Source organism: Falco naumanni, chromosome 10 (assembly GCF_017639655.2).
Source record: "Falco naumanni isolate bFalNau1 chromosome 10, bFalNau1.pat, whole genome shotgun sequence".
NCBI lineage: Eukaryota > Metazoa > Chordata > Aves > Falconiformes > Falconidae > Falco > Falco naumanni.
In genome coordinates this window covers 2,959,255-2,979,378 of record NC_054063.1, presented here as the reverse complement: position 1 = coordinate 2,979,378, position 20,124 = coordinate 2,959,255, and the positions used below count along the sequence as shown (strand labels likewise).

At 41.1% G+C, this 20,124-nt stretch overlaps 2 protein-coding genes across 5 annotated transcripts in view; one reads left to right on the top strand and one right to left on the bottom strand.

Annotated features, from left to right (window-relative positions):
- The window catches only part of CHID1 (chitinase domain containing 1), a 128,027-nt gene extending 123,939 nt beyond the window's left edge, over positions 1–4,088 (bottom strand). Inside the window, exon 1 of the mRNA XM_040609191.1 lies at positions 3,812–4,088. The gene's annotated coding sequence lies outside the window, so the exon portion shown is untranslated. The remainder of the gene's footprint in view (positions 1–3,811) is intronic.
- A 254-nt stretch (positions 4,089–4,342) lies between these two features.
- Positions 4,343–20,124, top strand: part of AP2A2 (adaptor related protein complex 2 subunit alpha 2) — a 47,768-nt gene continuing 31,986 nt past the window's right edge. For all 4 annotated transcript variants that reach the window (XM_040608000.1, XM_040607998.1, XM_040607999.1 and 1 more), the window contains exons 1-2: positions 4,343–4,527; positions 18,101–18,169. In XM_040608000.1, coding sequence (XP_040463934.1) covers positions 4,461–4,527; positions 18,101–18,169 — 136 coding nt within the window. In that variant the 5' untranslated portion in view covers positions 4,343–4,460. The remainder of the gene's footprint in view (positions 4,528–18,100; positions 18,170–20,124) is intronic.

Below are 20,124 nucleotides of genomic sequence, written 5' to 3'. Positions count from 1 at the left end.
GCAATCCCCACCATTGGCTGGCATTCCACTAAGCAAGACGAAAAGATAAGGGGATCTTTATGCTTCTACATTTTCAACGTTCCCCAATGAGATAGGATTCTGTATCTGCTCTTGGAATCGTGAATGTGTCTTGTTTAACTCCCATTGCCCACCCCATCAACTGCTTACCAGATTCAGTAACTGAACTTGGCACTATGAATTCCTTTCTTTGGGCCAGGTACTTGAAGACTGGGTGCGACAACAGTGGGCATCTCAGCACCTAAATTTCCCCTATGCAATTTATTGTAACCCATTAAATCTCACTTCGCTTTCCCTGGAATTTTATCTCATGCTTCTTAACTTTTTTTTTTCCTAGAAATGGAAAGGCCCCAAGCTTCAAAGGTATTTCACATAAAATACTGACCAGTTTTCTGTTTGTTTTTTCCTCATAATCTAGCAGTTACTGATTTTTATTATTTTTACTGACAATAAGTCTTTTGCTTTAATTCTATGCATTTGTGTCCATGTCAAAGAGGCATAAATGTTTAAAAATGAGGTACAGTTGCCTGTAATAGACCATATCGGTTTTATTTCTGTTTTTTCAGTCTGTACACTATTATTCCTTTAAAAAAGCAGTACCTGAGTAAGATAGGACACCTGGGGGAGAGTAAAAGTGTGCTGCTTTGCTGGCAAGTAAATGTGCATACTCAGAAAATAAAAATGGTGTGGTAGCAAGAAATGAGTGGCAGCCTGTCATTAAGGAGAAAGAAGGTTAAGAGAAACAGCAGAAGGACCTCAGAGAGTAAATGAAAAAAAAAAAAAAAACCACCAAAAAACCCCACCCCAAAACTAACACAAACTCCTCCTATGAACTAGAAGGAATTATACAGAGTTTATTGCAACTCACAAAGCCACCAGCTGGCTGACATTGCCAGCATGCAGGTGGCAAAGGAGATCTTGTTTGTACAACCTTTGTTAACCCTTATTTTATCTCATCTACTTTCTTAGAGTTTATTTTAAAGCTTAGGTATTCTATTCTACATTGTAATATAAACCTGTTGTTTTGAATGTAAACCCCTTCTGGTCATTGAGGAGCTCACAGGAAAGAAAAGATCTAGGCAGAAGGGAGATCCATCCCAAATTTCTGGAAGTTTAGGGTTTTATGATAGTGCTATTATCCTAACTTTGTGTTTCTTAATCTTGAAAGCAGCCATCTGATACTCTCACATGGCAGAAGGCGTTGCTGATAAACCTGTGCTCTCTGTTAATGGATAGTGAATGTTAGATGACAGGTAGAGAAACACAATGGGGTGTACATGTGGAGGAGACGCTGATTCTGTTTTCTCCTTAGCTCTTTTTGCTTAGCTCTTTTTGCTTCCAGTAATGGTTAGAATGACCACGAGGAGCAGAAGAAAGCGATAAATGATGGGTTGCAGAACAAATCTGACAGAACAGTAACAAAGGGAAAGGAACAATTACCTTTTTATAGTTCCCACAAATCCATTCAGTTTAATGTTAATAGTTCTATGAAGGTCAGTGTAATTATTCAAGTCTTTGTACCAAAGTACAACAAAATTCTGCAAATTATTAAAGCAACTACGACATGGGAAAGAAGGGACAGACAATCGTGGATTTGTTGGCAAACAAATGTGCTGCAGAACATTTTGTATAGTAGGAAAGCATTTGGGACTATTTCCCCTTCACTGCTGATCTTACAGTAATTAGCAATCACTTTACAAATCTCAGAATCTTCGGATGGATGGACCTAATGAAGTCTGCTCTTTCACAGACTGGTGTTTTATAGATTTTAAGCTCAAACCAGAACATTTTCCAGATTTATTAACTCAGTGCATTTGTAAAGGGCTGTGCCTGGCATGAACTCTGTGCTGTATAGTAACAGCTGAGCTCACATTACAATGTTTCTTTCAGCCAGGGTGCATCTAGATACCATTACAGTCTCTCTTTCATCCAGCTAACTATTCACGTAAAATTTGTATCTTCTCCCTACCAAAGTGCCTGAAATGGGCTAATAAATTCTAAATTATGAGGCAGTAAAGGCAGGTATATACCTACACATTCACCATAATTGACATAAGCCTTTGTTGAGGCAAAAAGAAGACAGGGAGCAAGGATGAATATAGTAAAGCCTCAAAAAAACTCAGTCAAAGGAGGATGACATAAAATAACTGGGGTATGTGTACTGCAAACTGAGCCACTTGCAATGAAATATTTAGCAGTATAGTTACAAAACTAGAGAGTGCCACATGGGTTAACTACTTGAATATTTACCCCAGTTCTCAAGCAGAATTTGCAGCCCATGCTTAGCTTTATATTACCACAGCTATTCTGTTAGCAGTATTTAAGCCACCACTTCAAAGGTAGTGTGTACCTGCATGACTTGCAGTTGCAGTATTGACTGGAATACCGCCAGACAGGACTGAAAGACTTAGCCTTTAGGTGTCACTGTGCTCATGAAAGTAGAAATAAGCTCAACATTTCGGCTAGCTCAAAAAAGGTATTTTTTTTCTGAAACAGAAACTCCTACTCAGTGACATCATAGGTTTTCAGCTTCAAAGGTAGATGGAAATTATTGTTAAGCATCAAAATCTGTCTGCAAAGCTATGAAAAGGGAGAATTTTCTTCATGTAAGCCTACAGACGCAGAGAATTTGAGCTGAATATAAGACTAGTTGTGTGTGACTGCCTGTCGTTGCACTTGGTGTACAAAATGGATCCAGGAAGAAACAGATGCATGACCACCCCATACTGTCATCTTGTCTTTCTAATAGATACTTACACAACTAAAAAGCACTCGTGTAACAGTATATGCTGAAAACATGCAGAACATATTTGAGAGGTGACCTAACTGAGGCATATGGCCATTATCAGAAAGAGTTCTTTATCTATGAGAGAAAAATGTAATATTAACTTCAAGGCACTGGAGCTTGATAAATTTAAGTAAGATACAAGCTCTAAATGAGTAGAATTAACCATGGGAACAAACTGCCCAGGAGAACAGTAAATTTGATGGCATCAAATCAAGACTAAGTGCCTTTCTGGAAGATAGGCTGTAGCTAAAAGCTAGATACTGGGGTAAGTTTGTGGGCGGGAGGAGATGGGGGTGGGGGTGGGAAAACCACCACCAACAAAACCAAACAGGTGAAATGAAATGACTTCAAGTATACAGGAAAACAGATGAAGTGACTGATTGATCTCCATTACCCCAAACCCCATCTTTCTACAAGTCATTATGATCCACTAAGTATACCAATCGCTTGTGTTATGACTGAAACTGTCAACATACTTTTAGTTAGGCAGACTAGGCCAGTTTTGACACCATTTCAGCTGATGAGATTAAATGCTCTGCGCAGTCCTACGTCTTTGGCATGTTTAAGGCAGTTTAACCTTGAAATGTTTTCAGTCTCAGGAGTGGATATGGCATGGGACTGTGTTGCTCTGCAGATCTGCAGCCTGCATGAGAAACACATAGCCCTGGGTTTGCACACACGTGAGGCGCCACATGTAATGCAGAGCAACTGCCTCACCCAGCGGAGGACAGGCTCACAAGGGGCATGTGACAAAGGGTGGCTCTGTGTATAGTGGCTCTTGGGCTTGCAAATGTTCAGACTGACTATGCAGGGTATGTGAAGTAGATCCCATGGCCTGTTTTGGGGCCCCTTTTGAACTGGAGGACTGAGGCATGGGCTCCATCAGTCCGCCCTGGGGAAAGCATGATCTTATGTACCTGTACCATCAAATCTGTACCCCGCTCTCCACATTTTAGAAATAAGATCCTAGAGTAGATTAGAAATAAAATCCTACTCAAAGCTTACTGATCTTGTCTCCTGATCTGCCGTCCGTCGTCTCCTTCTCCCTCAGAAGGTACATCCTTTGAGGCACCTGCAAAGCCTGATGTTTCTCCTTCGTAAGTCATAAAACTTCTCGATCATTAGCGTTCAGGGAGAGTAGGAGATCGGGCCGTTCCTGAGCAGGGAGCACGCAGTGGGTTCACCGCGGATCCAGCGCCTGAAGCCGCCCTGCCAGCCCCTCACGGGGAAGGGCCGCCCGCCGGCAGCCCCTCACGTCGGCCTGGGCCCGTTTGCCCTGGCGGCGGTGCCTGCTAATGGCGTCCCAGCAGCGGCACCACCGACCTGGGGGCCCAAGCTGCCACCCCCCCGGAGCGGAGGATGGCCCGGGCTCCTGCGGCACCGCAGGGCAGCCCGGGGCGAGGCCGCGGCCCTTGCCCGCCCCAGCGGCGGAGGGGAGGCCCGGCGCGGGCCGCGGCGCTCCCGCCTCCGCGCGGCAGGTGGCGCCAGAGCCGCGCGCGCGCGGCCGCCCGCGGGGGCGCGGAGCCGCCCCGGCGCCTGCGCGCTGCAGAGGCGGCGGCGGTGGCAGCGGCCTGAAGAGCCCCGCGGGGAGAGCGGGCGGCGGTGGGGGTAGTTGCGGTGCTTTGGTGTGTGGCTGGGCGGATTGCGCGCCACCATGCCTGCCGTGTCGAAGGGCGATGGGATGCGGGGTCTGGCGGTCTTCATCTCCGATATCCGGAACTGTGAGTGGTGGCTGAGGCGCGGTGGGGCTGCGGCCTGGGCCTGGCCGCCCGTTGCCCCGCGGGTTCGGGGGCTTTTTTTCTCTCCAGCCCCTTCCTAGCGCTCTCTTCTCCCTGTCCCTGCAGCGGGCTGCTCGGAGCGCTCCCGCCTCACGAAATGGCGACGCGCCCTGGGGGGCGGCGGGGGGGCGGGCGGGCGAGCGGGGGGGCAGCTTAACGCTTTTTTGCTGTGGGTTTGGGTTGATTTGTGCGGTTTGGGGGGTTGGTCGGGGTATTTGCAGCTCCCCCTTTCCCCCCGCCCCCGCTGCGGAGGGGCGCTGGGTGTGGTGGCCGAGCGGGGGTGCCGGGGGCTGCTGCCCGCCATCGTCCTTGTTTATGAGGCGCTGAAGCGAAGCTGGCGGGTGTCCGGGCGCGGGTGGGTTTGTGGTGGGCCGGGGGGATCGTCTCTGGTCCCCTTCCAAATCTGTAAGCTTCTTTCTGTGCCAGACGTCACTGATGGAAAGCAGGCCTCTGTAAGGGTGCCTACGAGCGGGGCCTTCCCTGCGGATGGCTAGGCTGCGCTTACACTGGCTTGAAAATCCTGCTCTGACAGAATTCAACTCTTGGCATCTGTGCAATTAAAAATGGGATGGGGAGGGGTGCGAGTGGGTGCTCACCTGGGGGGAGAGCAGGTAGCACGTCTGTGCAGCACAGGGGGGAGGGGTACAAATTGCTGCCGCTGGGGGGGGCGGGGAAGATGTGTGTCTGGGGGCACACTTCAGTGCTCAGTTTTCCTTTTTGACTGAAAACTGCATGTGATAGTAGTTTAATATTAATCTGAGTTAGAAATCTAAGTATGATGTGGCAGGAATTGCCTGGGGAAGGGCTAAGGTCACTGTGGTTGGTGTGATGAAACAGCTCTATTTTGTCCACCTGCGTGTACCTCTCTGGATTACTTGAGGCTACTTTAAAAGCAATGGCAGTAAGGTTTCCTCTCTGAGGTAGAAGTGGATTTTTTTTTTTTTTTTTTTTTTTTTGCAAATCATGATGACCTAACTAGGCTTATGTTGGGATAACCACACCAGCTTGGAAAAATCTTCACATTGATGACTTCTAATACAAAGAGCTGATGAGAAAATTGTATTGATAAAATGAGACTGTTTAAAAACACAAACTAAATTCAGGTGATTTGGACTTCTAACTATGTAAAAAGGGTCTTCGTATGTAAAATTCAAGGTGGTTTAGCATCCTTACAGCAGAAGCTGTCTCACTTTTTTTTTTTTTCCACAAGAGTTGCAGGTCCTTAGGTTTCTTGAGACTTCACTCGTGTATGTGTAGGAGAAGGCTTACAAGATGTGTTTTGTATTGATTGGTTCAAGGTTACATGAATGCTTTTGTGCTTTGTGTAATGATTGTTCTCATTCACTTAGCTATAAGTAATATGGTTTTATTCTTCATTGTCATAAGTCTTGCAGTTGGTTAACACATCTGTCCACTCTTGTTTTCAGTGGAATTTAGTAGAAGGGAATACAAGAGAAACATTCAAGCTCGTAGGTTCCAAACCTGTGTGTAGAGAGGTGGAATAACAAGAGTTAAGGTAGTAGGATAGAACAAATTAACTGATTTCCCCACAAGCTTGCCAGTGTGTGGGCAGCGTGGGAAGTCTGATGGAACAACCACCTCTCTGTCCAGACTGGACAACAAACCTCTCAGCTCTCAGGGTTTGCAAGAGTAACAAAGATGTAACTTGCTTGTGAAACAAATATTAACACTTTCACTGTTTAGAAAAATACTGGTGTTTCTCAAATGTTTTGTCCCTGTCCACGCAGGTATCTGGGAGCTATAATTACTTTTGTATTTCTCTCATCTTCAGTATGAACTACATTGTCCAAATAGCTCCGAAAGAGCAGATAGCTCCCATTAGTAGGTGACCTGTGTAGGTTCCAAATACTTGCCTAATGGCATTTGAATCTTTTTTTCCTTTAAGTGAGCTCTGAATGTTGCCAGCTAACCGTGGGCTGGTGTGTGCTGACTAAGATTCCCAAAAATACTTCAGAGCACTCTCTAGAGAATTCTGTGTTTTGCAGGCACTGGTGTTGGCTTAAATTCCATCTTTCACTCTTCAGATCAGGGAGCTAGATATTTGTCGAGAACAAAAAGTAACAGTTCTTTAGGTTAACAGAATCTCTTGACTTGCAAATCTTAAGAAAATGTTCTTGTTCTGAGGGAAGCTAGGCACCAAGTGCAGCTCAACCTCCGTTTCTAGCTTTAAAGTTGGAGTAAATATCTGACAGTTACACTGATGTACAAATTGCCTGCTGGCATTCTGAATTTCAGTCTTAATTTTGGTTGTTGGACTCGTTTATCCCTTTGTAATACTACCATAAGGCCTGACACTTCTAGTTTGCCTAGAGGTCTTCCAGATTATGAATACTGTTGAAACATGGTGTATGGTGTTTCTTCTGAAAGACTTTGCATAGATAAGGAATCTGCGTTACAGGTGTTGAGGAATGAAAATGCAGTTGTGTGCAAACTGTGCCTAGGTGGATGCACAGCATGTAATTTCAAAGTAATAACCTAAACTTTAAGGGGATACTTACGTAAATTTAGACTATCTACCTTTGGAAATGCCTAATCTTTTTACATCAAGTCTCATTTCTTGGGTGGTTGTACCTACAACATCTGCAGCACTAAATAATGCATCCTTCTCGTACAAGTTCATTATATTACTGATTTGGGATTGATGCTTGTCTTGCCTATCTGTTTTTACCAGTCCATTACAGTCTTAAAAAAAGTCTTATTGATAGCAATTTTCATTGCTTACAATTCTAATTGATTATGAGTGAATGGATGAACAGCTCACATTGCCAGTCTGTCTTAAATAGTTAAAAGGATGCTTGTCAATTGTCAGGCATATTTTCGGCACTTGGGTTATCTATTTAACTTGATCTGTGTGTTAAATGCTTCTATGCCACATATGACTTTGAATGTAAGAATTACTTTCTAGCCAACTTTCAAAAGTTCACTTAAAATACGACAATATCTCAAAAGGCTCCAAAGCTTTTCATAAAAAAAGTCAACATGCTGCTTGTAGTGTGTTCTTGATGCTTTGACTTTGCTGTAGTTGCTGTGAAACTAATATTTTAGAGTAACTTTTTCAAAGCAAAATGTTCTTTATTCATACAAGTATCAAGTCAATTTTCAAAATCCAGTGGTATAAGAAAATTAGTTAATCCTGCAGCTCCTGATAGCTCTGCAGAACTTTGTTTCAGGGCAGCTTCTTGTAGGCTCTGTATTTTGCATATAGAGGTCCTAGTGCAGATGGTGGGGGCAGGGAGGGTTTTAAAGAAAATAGCCTTTTTAAATGCCTGACAACTTGCCAGTAGAGATATGGACTTTTCTAGAAACTTTCTCAGTTGGATTGTTTATAACATAAAAGGCTATTTGCTCTGCTATTTCGTTTAGCTTATCTTTTGTGGACACCAGAGAAGAGACAAGAAAACTACAAATTGAAAGCTGAAGTACTTGGTTAAGATAGCCTAGTTAATTAGCACTTAAGGTGACCTGCTGAGAAAATAGTAAGGTGTGACTATACTGTGAAATAATTGGTGGTGGTGAAGCTGGAAAGCTCTGAATCTTGTGGCTTGGTGAAGTGCCACTCAGGAGTTCAGGTCAGGAAGAGTCCTTGTCACTGCTTGAAGTGCCTCGTGAACTAAGCCCCAACAAGATTCTGCATATGTTATAAGCATATGGACTCCTGCAAGAAGTACTTATTCTTAAATAGTATGTTAAATTGTTTTTTGTGTATGTGCTGCAGAGCTGCTGAAGTGATTTGGCTTATGCAAGATGGTGCTTTATAAGCTCTCCAGCTGTCTTGGCTGACAGATGTATCATCAGGGATCTGTTTTCATTTTTTTGAGAATAGCTTTATGCTTATCTGGTGATGAAGTATTTAAAAGTCATTTGTCACTCAACCAATTCTGTTGCAACAACAGTATTATCTGCTATTCAGCCTGAAAACTAGGTGAGCTTGCTTTTCTCCTTCTTTTGGAGGTGGTGGTGTAGAAATAGTTTCTATTACAGTATTAAGTATACTACTGGTCACCCCCTCCACTGTAAAATGGGGAAGTTGTTTACCCTTGGGCTGATGAAATATGTCAGCACAGAGGCAAAAGCTGCTTTTGCCATAGGCGCTTAGAGGACAAGACAGTTCTTTGTTTACTTGCTACTTTAGGTAACTCTTACCTTTTCAGTGTCACCTTAAAAGTTGGATAGAGGGAGGAAGATTTCCTTTAAGTTGATCTCCAAATGTTTCTGTATATGTTCTGTTCCAAGATACTGTTCCTTTTTCCACAGGCTATATTTTTTCCTTACATAAAACCAAACAGATGTATTAAATAAAGGTCTGTCTCTTCTCCTAGAACTTACCGCATTAATTTTTCCTTGTACTGGATGCGGAGAGTGTCCAGAGGCTGAAGCCTTTTGAAGTCTGACTTCAGTAGCTTTGCTTCACTGCATTGGGACCGGTGCATCAGCTTACGGATAAGCAAGTGGGGATTAAAAAAAGGCTGGTTCATGAAATTGATCTTATGATGATCACCCGTTTGACTGTATGGTAGATAATGGAGTGCGTTACCTGTGTATGTGGGAGGGGCATGTGTATGAATTAAATGACCACATGGGTATGTATAGGGTTATTTTTTTCACTGTGAGAACAGGCACACAGTAAAACAAACTTCACATAGGGTGAGTTGGGCATAAACAGTTTGTTCTAGTACTATATGTCAGTAACGTGGCTTTCAGAGTGTAAGCTAAACTTACTACGTTGCTCCTCTGAGGTGTAGGTTCTTATTGGCATTGGATATAGTTTTGAAGTAGGACTTGAGTTATTTCTGTAGACAACTAATGACTTTTATTTGTATTGTTAGGCTACTTATCTCTTCAAAGAAACTTGAAGGCAAAGAATCCTGATTTGCTTTCCTATTTCTATTGCAAGGCTATGGCCACTCATCTAATATGGGCAGTTTCTGGCCTGAAAAAGCCCTAAGAGTCTGCTGCTTAGAGCTATAATAAGTACTAAGTCTTGCATCACTTGCTACTATTTGCAGGAGAGAGATTTAAGGAAAACACAATTAGCATGAGATTAATCTGAGGAGGATGTGTAAAATGAAGCTACTGTTCTACCATGACTTCTGTCTTGACTTTCTTAAGGTCATTTCATAGAACTCTGAGGGGCTGGGTTTTTGGAGGTTTTGGTGGTGGGTTTTTTTATTATTTGTTTGGGGTTTTTTTACACTTACTGAATTTGTGCATGTTTGGCTGAGGAGAGTAGGTGAAGATGATAATTAATAGATGAGAGATAGTAAAGAGCTAGAGTCTTCCATATGACATCAACCTCTCCATTAGAGATATTGGAAGACATAACATCTGCTGAATTAGAAATCCTGTGGATAAAGGCTGCCCATCAGGACTGGTAAGAGGAAGTTAAGGGCTGTTGCAGAGACTATTACATACTTGCATCAGTTAATGAGCTCATACAGGATTTTTTTAAGGCCCCTGAAATAGTAGTTTTGAAGTTATAGTTAAACTAGGAGAGTTTGGTTAAGTCTCAAAACTGTTCTTCTATTATCTGAACGTGAGCTAATGTTGAAGAGAATCCACAGTGCCTTGTACTAAACTGGTGTTAATACAACCTTACGCTATACTGCTCAAGGAAATGACTACTTTAATGCTGCTCAGTCAAGGAAGGAGGAAGAGCTGCTTTATGAAGTAGCCCAACCTTGCACTTCTGGTTTTGCATATCTTTTTAGCGTAAAGCTTCTCCTTTGGTAGGAGTTGATGTTGTTTTGTCAACTAAACTGCCAAATGGATGTTTTATATGGCATAAAGTCACTTGGATATGAGTTTCCACCAAGCTTTTCAGTTAATTTGGGGAAAGCTAGACCCTATTACCTAGTTACTCCTCAAACTCTGTTTGAGCTGTAGTGTTTTTCTTAATTTGTGGTGCCTAGTTAGAAAAAAGCATCCATGGTAGGCACCTAAAATTATTACTCTTGTATTTTATTATGTAATATAATTTTTATATGTAATTACTGCAATTAGAGTATCTGAATTGTGATAGGATTTGGAAGCTGTTGTGTGCTCTTTTACATTTATTTCCCTTCTCTTATAAGGACAGTTATTGGATTACTGGATTACGTTAAAGCCTGCGTCTCCCTGCTGTTTCATGGGAAGTGTTACAGAGGCAAATTTCTAGCAGCGTACTGCAGGAAGAAGTGAGTTCTGTTCACTTAATGTGCAGAATATTAGAACATGAACTCTACAGAGTTCTTAAATGTGATCAGTAGGTCACTGATTTCTTTGTAGTAATGCATACCTAATCACAACAAGATGTCCCAAGGCACAACAATGTTCAACTGCCTTTGTGGCATTCATGATCTTCAACATGACACAGGTGTTTCTTTCCTCTGATCAAAAACATCTTGCAAAAGGACAGCATGCACTTATGGTTTTGTACATAAAAGGATGTTGATACGTCATTAGCAGAAGGCTTCTTGTTCTTCAGCCTTCAACCGGTCAGTTTCAGAACAAAACTGAAGCCATGCTAACACCTTGTGAAGGTATAGCATTTTATAGTAGTCTCTTTGGATTAGTTGCGCAGTGAGTTTGTAGGCAATAGCACCAGCATCCTCCTTCAGACATGCTCAGGTGGACCTGGAACTTGCATCTCTATTGTAGTACTCTAGATGGTTCAGCCAAATAAAGGAATTCTCACAAACTCACATAATGTGAGGGCGGGCATACACCAAACAAACCACCGTAATGTGTTGTTCTGTACCCTGCCTCCTTTTTTGTCCTTCTTCCCTGCTGTGCTAAATAATAACCAGCTGAGACATTAGGGAGGGGTAGAGGGTGGATCTGGTGTTTTACTTCATGAATTCAATGATCTGCACAGCACATGGCTAGTCTGTACTCCAGAGCTGTAACATGAATATCTGACCAGCTGGCAGGTAAAAGTAGTGGCTTAATTTGCTGATATGAGATATGAAAACTGTTTCACAAAAGCAAGAACAGATGCACTGATCACTTCTACGTGAATATTTTCCTATAAGTATTTGCACTTTTTTTACGGTAGAAGTGCTAGTGTTTGCTTTGATTCAAGCCTCCTCTTTCAACTAGTTTTTCTCTGTCCCCTGACAGTAGGGTTTAAGAATGCAGTGTAGTCTTAGTGTCATGCTTGTAAGCAGTTCTAGCAATAGGAAAGGCAAGTGGGTAACTTGATTGCTTTATACCAACTAAAGTGTGTGTGGATGGTGAATGTGGTGAACTTGCTCTCTACTTGGTCACGTGTTCTTCTGTCTTCTATTGGCATCATCACTTGTAGTAAAGCTGATATCGTACACTTTGGATATTAAATAAACCAATTTATTTTTGTCTGTTTGGCTCCCTAACTGACCTGCAGTGGTACAAGGTAGTAACAGGAATGTATATGCCAGGAGTAGAGCAGTGCTAAGAAACAATCTGGAGTTGTCTGTTAAGAAGTATAGCCTTGAATCAAACTGATTATGAAACTATATCAACATACTTTACTGAAGGGAAGCTAGTAGCAGTTTGACTGTGATGTCTGTCCCACCTAACTCAACAATCAGCTTAGATGCTCCTGATGTAGAGACTAACAAAAACATAACAAAATGGAAAAATTCTTATGTTTGGAAAACAATGATTCACAGCTTTCGAGGTAAACATCTAAAACATCTTTAAAACTGAGAATTTATCTTTTGTGTAAGAACAGTGTTCTTCCCAAGTAGATATTCTTAGCCACTATAGAGTTCAGGGGAGAAGCTGCTCCTCTCAGCCTTGGCAGTATTTGGCAGCTCTCCTGAACAGAAAACTAAGTTGTCCTGTCTTCAGGGCCTGTTTGATAATTGAATGTGGACAGACAGGCATGTTCTGTTAGACAAATGGTAGTGCCACAGATAGTAACCGACACTACTACTAGCCTTCAAGAAGCATGACAGAATGCTGGCGGGCTTTTTCTTATGCTAGTAGTCCCTTACCCAACATAGTTTATAGTTCTTCATGCTAATAATGGCACATGTATAATCGTAGGATCGTCAGATGGCCATGGGGCAAGTAAGGCTGAGGTAACAGTGTTACAGTTCTGACCTGTGCTATGCACGTTGTGGGATGTTGTGGCTGGATATCTGTTTGCTCAGGTACTCTTCTTGGAGAAGACTAACAGCAGTCAAATTCAAAAAAAGTGAATTATTGGGTGGGCTCAATTACACTGGCTGCTGGTCGTAAGCAAATTGGAGCCAGATGAGTATGGGAAACACCTAAACTTCTGTGAAGCAATTATATTTTTTTGCTTTAAATGTTGCCAATGCACCTGTCTCTTGAGCTTGCCTGCAGAAATCTGCTCTGCTCTGCATTTGTGTAGGCACTTGTGTAGAAGAGTGCTTGCTTCTCTGTTCATTTGGGAAATAGATGTGTAGACTTATTACTAAACAAGTATCTTAAATGTTCTCTTCAAATGAACAGAATCAACAGATCCCTTTCCTGTAACTTGTGTCATACCATTCTTCTGTAGACTGTAATGCAAAACTCCACACTGAGATACGGAGGTGTTATTCAGGTAGTACTCAAGCTGTGGCTGTAGCCTGGATTACTAGGAGAGTTAAGAATAATAATTGGTTCTCTGAAGAGCTGGGTGACTTTGGATGTTCCCTAGTCTGTCTTTGTTAAACAAGATGGTAATTAAAGATAATAGTGCACTGCAGACTAAATTTACCTTGCCTAATGAAGGCAGTAGGCAGGACAGTGGAGTCTGAAGTGTGGCAAGTTGCCAGATAAGTAATCGCTCATAAGCACGTTGGAGGATGTTGTGGCTGGGTATCTGTTTGCTCGGGTACTAGTCTTGGAGAAGACTAACAGCAGTCACATACTAGGGCTCTTATTGGCAAAATAGCCAGCCAAAATTTACTGGCTTGCAGTAACCTCTATTAAAAACTTGTTATGGATATTTAATCATAATCTTGCTAAACTAGAAAAAGCCTGAATAAGTGAAAGTGAGGATGTGGTAGCTGAACTGATGTGGAACATAATCTTACTGTGCTCAGGCTTAAATACTGTCCTACCCATCTGTTTATATACATGACATAACTTTTTATTAAGCCTCTCAAAGTTGAATGGCTTGGCTGCAGCACATTTTGTTGGAATACAGCTCTGGTGATTTCTTGAAACCGGGAGCTGTGTAACAGCCTGGAAGTGAGGTGGAGCAGTTGCCTCTGTAAGCTTTGAAATGTAAGCCTCTAGTTCTGCAGCGCAGCACTTCTTTGACTGTCATCAGTAGTGCTCTTACCTTTTTAACCATCCTTAAGATTACTTAAGTGACTCTAGTGATGGTAAAACTCAAACGTATGTAGAATTTCTTCAGTAACTGTTATGATGGCTGAGTAATGTGATGTTTATCAAACAAATTTTCTTTAATAGCCCCCATCCCCAGCTTAGTGGAACAGAAGTGCAGCTAAAAAATGCTCTGTGGTTTTTGATACTTTTCTTTTTCAGTGTACGTGGAACAAACTGAAGCCACCTGTTGCTGTGAGGTTTTGCTTTGTTTTGTCATCCCCTGGTGTAAACAATAAATTAAGTTTGAATAAGGTGTATGGTATAACTACTGGAGCTCAGGAAATATATTTTTAGGTGCTTCAGCCTGGTTTTACTCATGAGTTATCCTAAGCGTTGTTATGTGACTGTCCTCAGTGACATTTAACACCAATATGCTGGTGCTGGTCCCTAAAACTACAGTGTATATGTACCTGAAATTGTAATCAATAATAAGGAGACAATTTAAGACTTAATGATCATTGTAGAATCGTTTAGGTTGGGAAAGACCCTTGAGATCAAGTCTAACCATTAACCCAGGGCTCCTGAGTCCATCACTAAACCATGTTGCTAAGCATTGCATCTGTGTGTTTTTTAAATACCTCCAGGGATGGTGATTCCACCACCTGCCTGGGCAGCCTGTTCTGATGCTTGACCACCCTTTTAGTGAGGAAATTTTGCCTAAAATGCAATCTAAACCTCCCCTGGCACAACTTGAGGCTGTTTCCTCTTGTCTTGTCACTTGATTTCAATTCAATTTCAACGTGATTTCCAATGAGTGGAGTGAAAACTTTTATCACCAGCTAGTTGCTGTTTTATATGTGCTTTATGAGGGTCTAGATGAGACTATGTACTGTATTCAAAATAGAACTGCCTGAAAGAATTATTCAAAACAGGATTTTGTTCATATGCTATGCAAGTTTTTAACTTTGAGAGAACAAACCTTCAGATGTGAGCTTCCTGTTTAATGTGGATGTTCCTGTCAACTCACTGCTATAGCTGTGTGTGCAGGGGGTGGGATTTTGATTTTTCTGTTGCTGAGGCTGCAGTCCATTTCTGCCAAAGGTGCTGACTTCACAAATTCCTGGAGTATTTTAGTCAGGCTTCCCTTAGTGCTCTGTTACTTGCTTAGGACACGAAGAACTCAGTTTCTAGCAGTAACTGATAACCTGTGAGCGTAACAGGTAGTTAATGCTGCTTGAAAGGTTTGCTGAGAGGCTTTGGTGATTAACAAAAAAATGATGGCCTTGATTTTTGTCCTGGGTTAAGAAAAACAAGCTGGCACGTACATCAGTGATTATTGCCATGCTTGAGGTTAGAGAAACACTTAATAATAATTCAAAGTAAATATTGCAATGTGCTTTCCTTATAGACAGAACCTGAAGACATAGAGCAAGGACCTAGCTTTCAAACTGAAGTAGCTAAATGTTGTACTCAAGTTAGCAGTATACTGGACTAAGGTCAGTGTTCTCTGCCCGGGTAATCTAAGTGAAGTTTAAAATCTCCCAACTCATTGGTAATGTTTTAATGAGATGTGCCCTTAACTTGGTAAAAGGGAAAAATAAGTCTTAATTTCTAGAACTATAAATTTATCTGGAGCAGATAAATTGCTGAAAATAAGGGAAGTGTTTTCAAGTCTTTAAAAAGTGCTAATGTGATGGCTTACAAATTGGAGTGTTCTTTATTTACAGAAACACTTGCACCCTGTTGGCATATGTTAGTGTGGCCCTGTGGTCATAGAGTATGGACCCAGGAGCAAAAGAGTTGCTTCAGTCTAGTAGTGAATTTCTAATGCTGGCAAGTATCTTAGATGTGAACATTTTAGTATCTCTGCCATGTGTGAAGGACAAATAATCTAATCCAATTAAGACAAATTTAAAAACTATAGTAGAAGACGCTTTAAGCCTTAGATTGTATGAGCTGCTGCTTATTTATACAGTAAATAGTGTTACCGCTTTAAAACCAGCGTATTTAAGGTTGGCAAGTTTAAATTAGAAGAAAACTTGTGTTGCATGATATATTAGTGAAAACTGGTTAAATGTTGTGATCCTAACAAATGCATCTTGTAAATGGAGGGAAGTATACTGTGATCTCTAGTTTTGTCGTTCTAGAAGTCATTTGAAGCTTCTAGGTCAAATTAAAACTGTGGGCATAGCTCCTGCTTTATCTGAAAACCAAGATGCATACAGATAGCAACTACACCTTATGTTTCAGAACAGGTATTGTGAACTCTTGAGTCTGAAAATGCTTAACTTTCTAAAAGCAGTAAGTGGACAAATAGGTACAAGTAAATAGTGTTCTGGGGTTGGGTATGGGAGAAGTTGGCTGGTGGTTGTTTTGTTTTGCTATGCGGAGTGCTTACCAAGGCACCCAGCACTTCAGTGTTTTGGGCAGTGTGCCTTATAAAATTGTTGTAGAACAGAAAGACTCCATTTTAAGCAAGTTTTTAGGTGTTTTGTTAAAGTGACGAGGCAAACTGAAGTAGTTGCGTCTATTTTGGGCCTAACTTGTTTCCATTTGTACAGTCTGTGAGTCTTGCTATGTGTCTGTACTCTTGTGGCCGTAATCATAGGCATATTAATATAAACCAGTTTTCTCCATCTTAGGCAAGAGTTGGTTTTGGAAGTGCCTAACTTCAGTTTCTTTTTTTGAGCCTAAATCAAGAAACTACAAAATTGGATTAATATTTATTTGGTGTGGGCTTTCCCTTATTCTTTAAATACTTGCTTATTACCCTCTCCCAAGGCACTTGTTTCCTTGAGTGAGTTAATCGCCTTTCATCTGGCCTGCTGTCCGATCATCTTTGGAATGGTAGAGAGGTGATTAACAGTTACTGGATGATACAGGAGACTTGGACATGCAAACGTAGTAGGATGTTTAAATGCTGTGAGTTGTTGCTTTGCTTATGTGGAAGAAAGGGGTGAGATTGGAGGTGCTCTGGAATGCTGGTCCTAATCTGCTCTTCAAGCCTTGTTGCATACCCTTCTTCCACTGACATGGCTGTAGTTATGATTGGAGTGGGGAGTGAAAGCAGGACATCTGATGCCCGCAACTTGTAAGGTTGGACCATTTTCAAACAGGACCAGGAGACTTATATTCATAACCTTGTACCCAAATAAATGGGATGAAGAGTAAAGAAAGCTGTCATCTGCTGCTGCTAGTTGATAAGCTGCTTGAAAGTTTGCATAGGTACAGGTCTCAATTTCCAACACAACTAAATGGCCTGTTCCACATTGCTAAAGCAGACTTCATTTGTTTCCCTCAGGCTTCAAGCAACTGAACATGGTGCCCAAGTTGCATGTTTTACCCTACCATGCTCACTCATGTAGGAGCTAATGGACCCAGACCTCTATAGAATCTCAGTCACCAAAACCTAAAATGCTAAAGAGTAATAGGCTGCTTTGGACAGTGCAAGTATTACTTGAATAACTTTGCATTATCAGAATTTAAACTGGAGCTTATTTCCCTGAATATCTAACTTGAATAGCCACTAGGAATCCTAATAACCTATTCTTGGATTCAAAAGTTGATATGAAATATAGACTGTGCTGAGAAGCCAAAGGTGATAAAGTCACCTGATAAAACGTGAATTTTAAAAATTTCTGGGTTTTAAGTGACTTTCATGGGGCATATTGAGAGTCTGGAGTTATGCATGTACTTATGTTTGAGGTCTTCCGAGTCTTGTGGCTACTTATAAGTTTACTGCTTTTCCTCTTCAGTGTCTGTTAAGAATGTTTTTAAAGTTGTTGATCTGAATGACCCATTCAGTAAGGATGTTTACACAACAGGCTTGTCCTTAAGGTGAGGATTAACAGAAACTGTTTATAAGATTGTGCTTAGGAGATGTTTTCCTTCTGAGCCCTGTCAACCTAGTAATCAAATTGGAAATAGAATTCGGTTTCTCTTGCCAGCTTAAGAAATAGAAAAACTGGAGTGGTTGTGGAAGTCAGTAATAAAGGCTTCACAGATTAATTGTATACAACTGATACTATCTAGCTTACTATCTATCTTAGCTTCTCAGATTCCCCTATGAAGTGATGCTCAAGTTACCTCTGTGACGTTTGCCTTCAACTAGTCCTAACACTGGGAAGGGAGAGTAAAAATTCCTCCTGACATCTGTATGTTTGTGCAGCATGGCTGGGTGGAAAGAAGCTTAGGATGTCAGAGGGCTGTCCAAAGCATTGTATCCTGATGTGTGTTCTTTTGATTTCAGGCAAAAGTAAAGAAGCGGAGATAAAGAGGATAAATAAAGAACTAGCAAACATTCGGTCAAAATTTAAAGGTAAGTCACTTCATCATACTAAACTATACATGTTTTCTTAACATGACATTCTATGGGTTTTTCTTTTGTTTTTACATGCTTAGACTTTTTTGTCAACTGCTGATGCAAGCAAAATGCTAGAGCAGGCTGTTAGAATAACTACTGAAAATGTTCTCTTAACTACAGAACTTCCTGCCAGTCTTGTGGCTCTTGGCCATAACAGAAGGAAAATACCTCCTATATCAAAGAACTGAGCTACTGTTTACAAACTATTTCTAATACTTTGCCTCTTAATTATGTGACTACTCGGCCTGTCTTCTTCCAGAGGGCTGTGAACTAGTCTGAAGAAATATGGGCAGATGTAATTATTGCCGGTAAAATAGAATCTGTTTAAACTTATGCACCACCCCTTTCCCCACCCCTTTAGAGAGTAATGGGTTAAGCTGTCTTCTAGCAGAATTAAGATGAAAATATGTAGCTGATGAAGCAGTATCTTTACCACACACATAGTTCAAGGGTCTACCAGCAACCTGCATACAAGAGTAGCAGCCATTTTTCATAGTTCCAACTGTATGATGAAAGTAGATCTTACTGCCTAGTAAATTTAAGCATAAAATTGTAACTTTTAAGTAAAGCAGTTGAACATAAAAGCAAGATCTATGCTAGGCAAATTAGTGTATCTTTCAGCTAAAGAGACTGAGTTTGATGAAAAACTGTTTAAGAAGTTTCTGTACACTTAAGTTAGTCAAAGTTTCTTGTTACTTTGTCTTTCAACTAGTTTGTTCATTAATCTGGAAGGTATAGCCACAAAGACTACTTGTTTTCTCTTGGTCTGTGTTTGTAAAACTACTTGCTGTCAGCAGCATTATTATTTGTCAGTTGCTGGAAATTCATTTGAACACCTAAATTTCTTACTTAATTTTTCAGACTGAACAGATGTTTTGAGAAAGCAGCATGTTACCTTCCCTGTAGCTGTATTAACAGTTACTCCACTTATGCCCTTCTATCATGAAGAACAACTGGAGGTTAATGCCTGGCTGGAAACCTTCCTGCAGTCATACTACCACAGAAATCTAGTTCTTTCAGCAGCTTGACTTCAGGCTACACCACCTTTTTTGTCTTTATTTAGTTGATGGGCAAGCTTTAGTTTGTAAAACCTAATCGGTTTTTCATTAATGGACCTGTAAGCTTTTCAGACGAAGTCATCAGTTTGCAGTGAAGGTCTGAAAACTTCAAAAGGCATAAAAAAATGAAAGTTACTGAAACTGCTGTAGAACCTCACTGCCAGCTGTATGTTCCAGTGTGCACAAAGCATGAAAGAGGTTCTGTCAAACCTTCTTGCTTCACTGCTAGAGTCAAACATGCTGTTGTAAAGGAGTGCAATAAGGAATTGCAGAGGTGTTCATGAAGTACTAACTTGGAGGGATATAGTCCCGTTCTTGCTGTTTGGCTGTGGTCAAATCCTGTTGAGTAATAGTCTTGAGGTAGGAGCAGTTGGTACCTCACTTGCTGCTTACTAGCTCCAACTCCTTGATTTTGCACCTGATGAGAAAAACTTTAATCTATGAGCTGAAATGAAGAAACTAAATTCAAACCTATTCCGTATGAAAGCTAAGCAATCTAGAAAAAATGATGGCTTATGTGTTTTGAATTAACACAAGTTAAACTCCATTTGGGTCCATCCACACCCGTTAACCTGCATACTTCTGTAAACTTAAGAGTGTGAAAGAAGTGAATCTGAATTGTTTGGGTACCACAGCAATCAATGCATCCTTTAAAATTCATGCTAATAATGATTATGCTTTGAGTGCACTTACCAGTAAAGTGCAATAAATCACAGAATGAACGCTGACACAGAATTAAATATTTTGTCAACATTGGTCATCCTGAGTCTTGCCCTGTGAAGAGCTTATGAACATGTATTTAGAAGGCTGCTAATATCACCTCTAGTAACAGGCTGCTTAACACATGCTAGA